This window comes from Haematobia irritans, chromosome 3, assembly GCF_050003625.1.
Source record: "Haematobia irritans isolate KBUSLIRL chromosome 3, ASM5000362v1, whole genome shotgun sequence".
Classification (NCBI taxonomy): Eukaryota; Metazoa; Arthropoda; class Insecta; order Diptera; family Muscidae; genus Haematobia; species Haematobia irritans.
This window is the reverse complement of record NC_134399.1, coordinates 142,101,222-142,113,860: the sequence shown is the minus strand read 5'-3', so window position 1 is coordinate 142,113,860 and position 12,639 is coordinate 142,101,222. Positions and strand designations below refer to the sequence as shown.

At 34.6% G+C, this 12,639-nt stretch overlaps 1 protein-coding gene across 1 annotated transcript; it reads left to right on the top strand.

Moving 5' to 3' along the window:
- The first annotated feature begins 252 nt into the window (after nt 1–252).
- On the top strand, nt 253–2,224 carry LOC142229910 (uncharacterized). Its single transcript, XM_075300498.1, has 2 exons — nt 253–688; nt 774–2,224. The coding sequence occupies exons 1-2, from the start codon at nt 288–290 to the stop codon at nt 1,903–1,905; spliced, it is 1,533 nt and encodes a 510-aa protein (XP_075156613.1). The 5' UTR covers nt 253–287; the 3' UTR covers nt 1,906–2,224.
- The last annotated feature ends 10,415 nt before the right edge of the window (nt 2,225–12,639 follow it).

The window sequence follows — 12,639 nt, the reverse complement described above, 5'->3', positions numbered from 1 at the left end:
AACCTCTTGCAAGCACTTATGAAAGTTACATATACCATCGAGGAGATATTGTACCTTTTATGATAGCAACATAAGCTTTAAATCTCTAGATATATGAAAAAATTCGGCATTTTTCTTTTTGCACGCTAAAACTAATGAAAGTGGCGATACACTGACGATGCCCGACTTGAATTGAAATAAAAGCAACATTTTCGCATTTCTACGTTTTGTGTTAAACTTTTCTTTTTGTCTCCTTCATTTCAGATAATTTTCGCTTTCGACGTGCCTCCATATCCCGTTTCGGATCGATGGGTAAACAAGAACCATTGATTGTGGTCGACGAATCACAAATTGTCGAAGAAGAGGATCAAGAAAGTAATGAGACCCCATCAAATAAAGCCAGTTTAGATATTGATTCTCCAGTGAATCCATACCTTCTGTCACCATGGCGAGATCCACGAGAAAGTCGAAAACATTCTCTACCCTCACAACAAGTCACCGAAGGTATTACAGCCAGCCAAGTAAGGCGTCTCTCCGAAAGGGGCGGCGAAGGTTCGGGCCCATCACCTAAAGAAGCTGCTTTTCTCGCCACCCTCTCACAAGCTCCAGCACCCTCGGGACGAAGACATTCGGTGGTGACCATATCCAAGGTTCCCACAACTGTATTCGGCCGAGCAAGACGTGAGTCGGTGGCCGCTTTACCAAACAGGTGAGTTGGGGAAGGGGGTTGGTTGGTTTATTATGGGCTTAAATGCCAATTTTTTAATATCTCAACCTTTTTTCCATCTCACCAGCCGTCTAATGGGTTCGCGACGTGAGAGCAACACTTCTACCGGCCCACCATCTACAGATCCCATTGGCAGTATACACAACCTGCAGCTGGACATAATGGATGACATTGTGCAATCACGCAAGGCCCGTATGAAACTGTGGACCACAAGCAGTGAAAAGGTATGCGAAGTGGAAACCCTCAACGAGGTAGGTGGAACAACGCCCCAACGTTATACAAATCGCCGATATTCCGAATGTGTCTCCGCTCAGCCAACACCTTCGCCCAGTTATCGTAGAGCCTCCGAACATCCCGCCATTATTTCGCCCTGTATAGCTCAACCCACCAGTAATCGATCGTCGACCAGGCGAAAGAAAAGCACTGGCTTTCTAGGTAGTCGAACGGATATTGGTTCTATATTCAGCAATCTAACATCGTCGGCGATAGAGATACACAAATGCGAGGATAAACCAACGCCACCTGCCACTGCATCGGCTACAAAATCAAAGACAACCACCTCATCCACCTTACAGGCTCCCTCCCATAGTAGCTCGAATCTTTTGGATCCCAATGCGGGGCGTTCCACGCGATCCAATAGTTTTGATGTTTCCATACTCAATAATGCCAAACAATTGGTTTCCGATGCTCAGGATAATAGCTCAGCTGCGCTATCTGGATGGTTTACCAATCGCCATGAACCCATGGCCCGTAAGAAGAGTGTACGTAGCAAGAGTACAGCTATGGCCCTGTCCAAAGATGTACTCGAAAAGTTACAATCAAAAGATGTTTTACGTGAAAGTAAACCGAAATTGGTACCGCGTAGTAAACAGAAAAGTTGGACCGATCACACTAAGGGGACAATTGTTGATGCTACGGTCATTGGTTCGGCCATTGAGGGTTTCCTGCGAAAAAATTCCGCCTCTGGACCCTCGGGTGGTAGTGCATCGGGTCCAAGTACTTCGAGTAGTTCAAAAACTCCTGCTAAAGGTGCTGTGCCCAAAGATCACAATGCATCGCGAAGAAGTCGTACCCAGGCCCAGGCGGCCAATGCAGTTCGCTCTACACTAAACTGGTTTGGCAAGGGTGATGAGGATGATTCCAAGGATACATGTGATGCCTCACTATGCTCTACGCTCAAGGATTTATTTGTTAAATAATTACCGGGGAATTCTTTATTTACATTAAAATAATCTCCTCGGGTTTGAGTTTTGATTTTTCGAATAAATTGATTCTTTAGCTACTTAGGATTATATTTAATTTAACTAATATTTTTTAAATTTTTTTTTTATTTCTAACCCTTTAATATCCAATTTGGTGAAGAAAATAGGCAATAACATGGAATGTTTGAAAGCTTTAGCGAATACACAAATTAACGGTTAGCATAGTAATGAAAAAATGTTTCAAATCTCATAATATTTTTCATAAGAATCCCTCCCTATAATAAAATCAAAAATAAATAAATTAATTTTATTTATGGAAAAATTTTAATTATTAATTTTTTTTCATGTGGACATTGCTACATTGAAAAAGAAAACAATCAATATCTTACCTTCGAAAAAGCATAGCACCAATGGTAGTTTCACTAAACACCAATAAGCCTATAGCCTCCGAAAAATATTATTTTCCTACTACGGAACCAGGCGTAGTGTATTAAATACAAAAACGGTTATCACTATCGGTCAATATTAATTTTAGAGTTGAAAACACACGTTCCTTATTTGCTTCGTCTTTTTTTCCCATTGTCATCGTATTTTATTTGATGAATTTGTAAAAGATGCCGCTTTAGATTTGAAAATTTAAATGATTTCATTGATCGATTATGTTTTTTTGCAAATATCTTCACCAGTCTCTTAATTGGTTTGAAAATATGTCCTCGGCTAATTATCAATATCCATTTTTGTAGGGCAAATTGCTGATTTTCAAAAATTTCTGTGCAGGCAAAGTTTCAGTTCATTTCCGTTGGTTTAAAACTTTTGTAAATTGTATATGTATGTGTCAATACCACATATTTCAACAACTTCGAGAGTCAGTTGTTAAGGAGAAATTCTTTATTGTTTTTTAAACCTTTTTCTTATAATGGAAGTTCTTCACAAGGCACAACTTTAAAAAGAACTGTATAGGAAGTTCATTTGAGTCAATTTTTTTATAACTCGCTTTTTTCATATTTTTAATGGGAAAGTTTTTTTTTTGTTTCAAATAGGTTAAAACAGATTAAGAATTAATAACATGGTCCAAATTATTTAAATTTAGCCGAAAAAAAATTATTTTACATTTCTAGAAACATAGTGAATTTTTGAAAATATTTGATGACAAACGTTCCCGACAAGCGTTATAATGCACTAAAAATCATAAAAAATTTTAAAAATTATTTATTTGTCAAAATATCATATAATTTCTTAATTCACATCCAAAACACTGAATTCACCTCACACCTTAAGAAGTGATGCAAATTCAGTGTAGCGGTTGATGAAATGGTGGACATCCGTCCTATGACAAGCCCATGCTAAATTCATTGCTTCTGCGTCAATTTGGCACCATTTCCGGATCCAAAAAGAACATTTTTACTAACTTTTTGGCGACGCTTTTTTTGCTGGGACATGATGGCGCTATTTCTAAAAATTTGTTTTTCCAGAACATTTGTTGTACTTCTGAGTAATCTCCAGTCAAAAATAAAAATAAAACTTTGATCAAAAATTCAAAACAAAAAAAAAATTAATCAAAATAAGAATTTGGATGTTAAGTAGTGTTTACCAGAGATGATAGTTATGCTGGTAAAAAAAAAACTGTGTAATGTAAAAATATCTCTATTCTCTACTAAAATACAAAAATACAACCACTATTCAAGTTTCAAAGAAAACAGATAATTTTTTTTTTTAATGTAGTATGCATATGTTCTTTGTTTACCATTTTGCATATTATATATTTTTTTCGGAGAAATCGGTGACCTTGTGTATTAAAGGGTTCATTTTCACAATTTCATTTTTAAATATTGGTGAAATAAATAATTGTTCTTTTGTTCTGAAGCAAATTTCAAACCAAGTATTTCGAAATACACAGTAAGAATCTAACAGTATGGGCCGCCTTAGGGAGCCACCGTGGTGCAATGGTTAGCATGCCCGCCTTGCATACACAAGGTCGTGGGTTCGATTCCTGCTTCGACCGAACACCAACAAGTTTTTTCAGCGGTGGATTATCCCACCCCAGTAATGCTGGTGACATTTCTGAGGGTTTCAAAGCTTCTCTAAGTGGTTTCACTGCAATGTGGAACGCCGTTCGGATTCGGCTATAAAATGGAGGTCCCTTGTCATTGAGCTTAACATGGAATCGGGCAGCACTCAGTGATAAGAGAAAGTTCACCAATAGTCTAAGTGAGCCTGATACATCGGGCTGCCACCTAACCTAACCTAACCTAGTATATGGTCTCTAACAACCATGCAAAAATAGGTCCACATCGGTCCATAATTATATATAGACCCCATATAAACCGATCCCCAGATTTGACCTCTGGAGCCTCATGGATGAACAAAATTCATCCGATTCGGTTGAAATTTGGTACGTGGTGTTATTATATGGTCTCTGACTACCATGCAGGAATGGTCCATATCGGTTCATAATTATATGTAGCCCCCATATAAACCGATCCCCAGATTTGACCTCCGGAGCCCCTTGGAAGAGCAAAATTCACCCGATCCGGTTGAAATTTGGTACGTGGTGTTAGTATATGGTCTCTGACTACCATGCAGGAATTGGTCCATATCGGTTCATAATTATATGTAGCCCCCATATAAACCGATCCCCAGATTTGACCTCCGGAGTCCCTTGGAAGCGCAAAATTCACCCGATCCGGTTGAAATTTGGTACGTGGTGTTAGTATATGGTCTCTAACAACCATGCAAAAATTGGTCCATAACGGTCTTAATATATATAACACCCCTTTAAACCGATCCCCAGATTTGACCTCCGGAGCTATTGGAGGAGCAAAATTCATCCGAACCGGTTGAAATTTGGTACGTGGTGAATTTGGTACATTGCCGCCTAGTATATGGCAGCTAACAACCATGCCAAAATTGGTCCATATCGGTCTATAATTATATATAGCCGTTCCCCAAAAATAATCTACCAAAATTTTTATTTCTATAGAAAATTTTGTCAAAATTTTATTATTATAGAAAATTTTGTCAAAATTTTATTACCATTAAAAATTTTGTCAAGATTATATTTCTATAGAAAATTTTGTCAAAATTTTATTATTATAGAAAATTTTGTCAAAATTTTATTACTATAGAAAATTTTGTCAAAATTTTATTACCATAAAAATTTTGTCAGATTATATTTCTATAGAAAAATTTTGTCAAAATTTTATTACTATACAAATTTTGTCAAAATTATATTACTATACAAAATTTTGTCAAGATTTATTTCTATAGAAAATTTTGTCAAAATTTTATTTCTATAGAAAATTTTGTCAAAATTTTATTTCTATAGAAAGTTTTGTCAAAATTTTTGTTTCTATAGAACATTTTGTCAACGGAATTATTTACGTATTTAATCGCCTTTTTTTGTTTAATATATACCCCGTATGGACTAACTTACAATTGAGAAGACGGTGTTAACAAGGTTTTAAGATACCTTGCCATCAGCAAGTGTTACCGCAACCCAAGTAATTCGATTGTGGATGACAGTCTTTAGTACAAGTTTCTATGCAATCCATGGTGGAGAGTACATAAGATTCGGCCTGGGCGAACTTACGACCGTATATACTTGTTTTTCGTTTTTTTTTTTTTTAATTTCTTTATTCAACTCAACTTCCAAGGCGTAACTATTAAAACAATACAAAGGGTCGCAAAGGGAATTATTTTCATCCATTGACAAGCCTACTTAATATTATCTATCCAATATCGATTCCGGATCACTGTTTTTAATTAATCAGTTTTTATTGATCATAAATTATTTTATTCCTATAAAAATATATATTTTCTCTAAAATGCATTTTTATAACTTCTTTAACACTCAACGAAAAATAAGCAATTTTGAGACCTTCAAATTTTCATTTAAATCCCCTTTCAAGTTTGTGGTGTATTCTCTTGTATTTTTTTATTTAATATTATAAGAATTATTTGCAAATATATTACAAACAGTATATCAAATAAACTTTCGCTGAATTTAAATAAATTCTACCCCATTTCTAATGAGTAATGTCCCACATATTTTTTTATTTTTTTTTAATAAGATGTAAAAAAAGTTGGTTTTATTATTATATTTTTTTTAACATTACTGATTCTAATACTCATTATAAGATATATATCTTTTGTATTAGGAAACCAAAATAAAAAAGTGAAATGAAATTATAAATGACATAAATACTAATACAAAAAATAGAATTGTAGTATAAATCATAACAATAATGTTAGCAAATAAACATAGAAATATAAATGAAACCAAAATACAAAACAAAATCTCAAAGATCATCATAAAAAAATCCGTGTTATTTGTACATCAATGTTTGCTATCAAAATCTCCACTTTAAAACTCACAGTAATAATGATATCAGTGAAATGTGTGAAATATTTGTTCCTTCGATTTTTCTTCTTGACTATAAATTGGAATATCTCGATGTGATGTGTTTGTTACAAAAACAAGTAAAAAACTCTGATTTAAGAAAAAAACCATAAAAACAGTTTTTGTAATATCTAGCAAAGAAAATTAAATATTTTACTAAGTACTGCTGACACAGTGTAGCAACAACAATGATCATGGAGAGATATAATGACTGCAAACAAAATAAAAAGCAAATCTAAAAGAAAACCATCACATTAACACACTCCGCTTAGAAGAACAAGAAGAAGATTTTTATGTTACACCCACCTGACCATAACGATCAATATCATTTTGAGTTTTTCGAGGTTTCTTTTACGAAGAAAACTATCCAAAGCAATATCGAGATTGGTTCGAAAATTATATTTGACTAATTAAAGTGGCGATAGTCTTTCCGCAGCGATTCTTACAGGAAGATTGAGTGATATCTGTAACTTGTCGTTAACGTATTTAGTGAAAACATTTATGTGGCCGATTACAACTCCAAATTATTGAAGCGTACAGACCTACATATCTCCCTTCTCACACCAGTCGCCAAGACACTTGTGGTGCTACTTCTTTACAGCTTTTATAGTTAGGTTATATATAGTGACACCACGTTGTTTTTTAATAAGTTTGTCATTCCGTTTGTAACACATCAGAATATCGATTTCCAACCATATAATATATATATATATATATATATATATATATATATATATATATATATATATATATATATATATATATATATATATATATATATATATATATATATATATATATATATATATATATATATATATATATATATATATATATATATATATATATATATATATATATATATATATATATATATATATATATATATATATATATATATATATATATATATATATATATATATATATATACTAGCGTAACCCGGCCCGCTTCGCTGCGCATCCGAAGCGTATTTGGAGGAACATTTGCGTTAACTTAGTCAACTATATCCTTCGTGCTGAAAACAAATTCGAAAGATTTCAATTCTTTAAACAAAACGGACTACTTGATTTTTCGTTTATAGGTACAAATACGGCGGGAGAGGGTGTGCCCTTTCCTCCAAATTTTTTTAATAATGTTCTGTATTCAAGTAGTTGGACAATCTTGTATATTTCTTGTGAATTTTAAGTGTGGTTGTCAAGGAAAGGTATCCTTCTCCTCAACATATCTGAAAATTAAGCACTCTATTATAACATACAAAGAATTACTGTGTCCCCATCCAATAAATCGGAAAAAAGCAAAAGTAGTAAAAAATTTTACCACATTAACATTTGCTAAAATGTTGGAAAATGATGCACCCTATACGTTGGCTGCCAATTTCATGTAAATTTAAGTTCTTTACTAAAAAGAAGTCTGGCAGAAGCCTGTGCAAAATCATAAAATTATGTACCGAGTTCCCATTTACGGACAACCTCTACTTTCAACTTAAGAAAAAAAAACGGACAAAAGGGAACCCCTCCCCCACTCCGACCTGATATCGGACTATCACGTACCCTATATTAATTTCGCACTACTCAATGGTTCCTATAAATTCTATCGAAGTAAATCGACAAAGTTTATTTCAATTTTCCCCTTCCCTAACCAGATATCGAAAAATCATATACTAATTTAAAAATCATGTATTAATTTAATTCACCTCCTCCCACGTTCCCTGTAAATTTCAAGTAAATCGGCGATGTTTAAATTTTGCTCTATTGTTTTAAAGGGACGTCACTTTCCCCGATACATATCGACAAACACCGTAGTGAATAGCACCCCTAACCTTCCCTGAAAATCCTTGAAACTTTCTTTCAAGTGTGGGGCAAGGAAGGTTGCCTCTTCGTTCATAACTTCCCCCACTGCTTTTGTAAATTTCAAGAAAACTTAAATTTTTGTTTTGCAGTTTTAGAGGAGGGCCTCCTCCCCGACCAAATGTCGAAAAGCGTATCTTTTGTAAACGTCCCAGAAAATGTCAAGCAAATTATAAGCCTAAAGGGGCGGCCTCTCTTCCGTCAAATATCACAAAATCAGGTATCAACTATTACGGTTGACGGAGGTTACGATCTCTCCAAAGTGCTCTGTAAATTTCAAGTAACTCGGTAAAGTTTAATTGTTTCTCTGCATGTACTTAAGAGAAGCGGATGTCTCCCTATGCCCTTTTATTTTTATTAAAAAATCAGGAACCTGATATAAATTCATAACCTCACCCATTTTTTCCGTAAAATTTCAGTCGGGGGAGTTTAGTTTTGTTTTCACTGTACTTTAAAAAAAAGTCGGGCAAAGGGGTGGTCCCCCTCCCCGACCAAATATCGAAAAATAATGTAGCGGATTTTTGTCTAGATGACAACCCCAACATTCAATGAAAATTTCAAGCAATCGCATAATTTTGTTCCAAGTTTCTAAAAGTAGGGCAAGGGGGAGGTCCCCTTCCCATCCACATATGAAATCATCGGGTAACCCATATTAATTCCATAACCTCATCACATGTTCTCTGTAAATCTCAGATAATTTAGAGAATTTTAGTTTTTTCACTGTACTTTAAAAAAAGTCGAACAAAGGGGAGGGCCCCCCCTCCGCCACCAAATATCGAAATATAAAGTAGCGGATCTTTGTCTAGATGCCAACCCCAACCTTCAATGAAAATTTCAAGCAAATCGGTCAACTTTGGTCCAAAATTTCAAAAAGTCCGACAAAGGGGAGGTCCCCCTCTGCGACCAGGTGTCAAAAATGAGGTACCCTATTTTCACCACATGAATGCCCTACGATCTCTGAAAGTTTCAAGTAAATCGGTTCAGCCGTTTCGTAGCCAACTCGGACCACACAAACAAACAAAAAGTCGCATAAGGGGAGGTACCCCCTCCCGATCAAAATTTCGAAAAAAAAAAATGCGAATCTTTGTCTAGGGATCACCCCCTACTATCCCTGAAAACTTCGTGCAAATCGTTCAAGTTTGGTTTAATTTTCAAAAAGTCGGACAAAGGGGAGGTTCCTCTCCGCGACCATATGTCAAAAAATGAGGTACCCTATTTTCAGCACATGAGTGCCCCGCACGATCTCTGAAAGTTTCAAGTAAATCGGTTCAGCCGTTTTCGCGCCAACCCGGAACATACAAATAAACAAACAAACAAACAAACAAATAAACAAACATAATTTGAATTTTATATATATATATATATATATATATATATATATATATATATATATATATATATATATATATATAATATATATATATATATATATATATATATATATATATATATATATATATATATATATATATATATATCTATATATATATATATATATATATATATATATATATATATATATATATATATATATATATATATATATATATATATATATATATATATATATATATATATATATATATATATATATATATATATATATATATATTCTTGATCAGAGAGAAATTATAAGACGATATAAGCAAGTCCGTCTGGCCGTCCTCTCTGTTGTAAGCACGCTACAGTCTTCAATAAAGAAGCTATCGTCCTGAAATCTGGCACAGAATGGTCTTTTGTCTGCACGTAGGTCAAGTTCGAAAATGGGCTATATCGGTCCAGGTTTGGATATAGCCCCCATATAAACCGATATTGGGCTTCTAGAATACGTAGTTTTATCAAATTTGCCTGAAATTAGAAATCTAGAGGTATTCTAGAACCATAAAGACGTGTGCCGAAAATGGTGAGTACCAGTCCATGTTTTTGGTATAGCCTCCATATAGACTGATCTTCCGATTTTACTTCTTAGGCTTCTAGAATCCGTAGTTTTTATCCAATTTTGCCTGAAATTTTGAAATCTAGACGTATTCTAGGGCCGTAAAGAGGTGTGCCGAAAATGGTGTGTATTGGTCCATGTTTTGGTATAGCCCCCATATAGACCGATTTTAGTTCTTGGGCTTCTAAACACCGCAATTTAGACCTCCCAATGTTTATGCGATTTGCCGAAATGAAAAAAAAAAAAAAATAAGCCGAATGTAGGGGATCGATCGATTTTGATATACAACCAGCATTACTGAGGTGGGATAATCCTATGCTGAAAAACTTTTTGGTGTTCGGTCGAAGCAGGAGTCGTTGTGAACTTCTCTCTTATAATGATTTAGCTCAATGACATGGGACCTCCTTCTTCTAGCCGAGTTTTTACATACATAGAGGATCAATCAACCCAAGTCGTGTCACAAAATGGTCCTCAAGACCTTGACCTATTAGATACGGTCAGCAATACCAGACCGTTCGAGAGTATCAAAACCACGTGCTTATCGACAATTGGTTTCGATACATTTCTGAGTGTTTCAATGCTTCACTAAATTTATTTGTGAAGTACTTCTTAGTTGGAGAGGAATATTTTGCAAAATCTACGAATTCGGGAACCACCGTTGTGCAATGGTTAGCATGCCCGCCAAAAAGTTTTTCAGCGGTGGATTATCCCACCTCAGTAATGCTGGTGACATTTCTGAGTGTTTCAATGCTTCACTTAGGGGTTTCACTGCAATGTGGAATCCCGTTCGGACTCGGCTATAAAAAGGAATTCCCTTGTCATTGAGCTTACCATAGAGTCGGGCAGCACTCAGTGATAAGAGAGAAGTTCACCACTTTGGTATCATAATAGACTGAATTGTCTAACCTAACCTAACCATAGGAAAGGACCAAATATTGTCTGGGATATCAGATTTCAAATAAATGGGGTAAATTAAGAATTCCATGCTCTCAATAAGTAAAATCGGGAAATCGGTTTACATTGGAGGTTATATCGGAACATAGACCAAAATAACCTCTCTTCGAAGTTGACCTGCCTGCCTGCGTTATTGAAGGCTGTAGTGTGGATATGTTTCTCAAAATTAATTCTTTACCGAATTTTTTTAATAATACATAAAAATGAGAAAATTGTCAGATGTTCAGATGAAGACCAAAACTTCAGTACCATAACTAGAACACTCGTAATTTGCAAGAAATCGGTACTTCCAAACATGAAAAAATATTGCAGAATTTTTTAAATATTTTAGAATTTATCCCAAAAAGAAATTTAACAGACTTATCATCGCTAGGTACTATTTTCCATCTTTCTGGCAACATGAATATACCGTGACGAAAAACCGTGACCCATTTTTCGGCTTCCTGATAAAAATGAAAATGCGAATCAGCCAGGTTATGCGTCATCAATCGGAACGGAGAATCACCGTGGTGCAATGGTTAGCATGACTGCTTGCAAACAAAGGGTCGTGGGGTTTCAATACCAAATTTCTACCGAACACCAAAAAGTTTTTCAGCGTCCCTCTCAATATTTAATGCCTGTGTTAAAAATTTCTACCGAACACGAAAACTTTTTCAGCGGTGGTTCATTTCCTCTCAATAATGCCTATATTTTTAACCGCAATGTAGAATGCCATTCAGTCTCGGCTATAAGTACACTAAAAAAAAGCATGCCCGGTTCCAAAGATTTTGTCTTTACTTTAAAAATTTTGGCATTGATTCCGAGCCAAAGAAGCGGAGAATACAAGTAAGGATACTTTAAAGACACAATTCTCTTTAAAATTTGGGTTTCCAAATTTAAGACTTGACTTCCAGTAGAAATTATGATATGTTTCAAGTAATAAACGTCTTTAAAATGAAGTGGAAAAATATGTCCTATATTTGAACGATTTTTTGCTTTGTAGTCAAGATGCAAAAAGGCAACAAATTTAAAGACAATTTCATTAAATTTAAAGATTTTTCTAAGTTTTTAAAGTCAAGTTGACCTTAGCCCAAACATTTTTTCTTTCATGTTTATGATACCCATTTTTAAGTGAAATCACTTAATTATAAGGATAATACGACTTCATTGAAAAGTTTATCGACTTTTGGACAAGGAAAAAAAACTTTATGGTAGAGAATTGCGTCTTCCGTGCTAAGCAAAAATTTGCATTCGTATTTTAAAGACATGAAATCTTTGACCTCACGACAATATTTTTTTCAGTGTAGGAGAATCCTAGTTAATGAGCTTAAGACAAAATCGGCCAGCACTCTTTGATAAGAGAGAACTTCAACACATGTGGTATCAAAACGAACTGAATATGGTAGTCTAAAGTAAGTAAATACGGCCGAAAGTTCAGCAAGGCCGAATCTTATGTACCCTCCACCATGGATTACCATCCACAGTCGTGGTAACAGTTAGCGATGACAAGGAATATTCTTAAGAATATCTTCTATATTGTATGTTAGTCCATATGGAGTCTATGTTAGATAAAAAGGCATAAAAAATGAGTCTATAAATAATTATGAATGGCT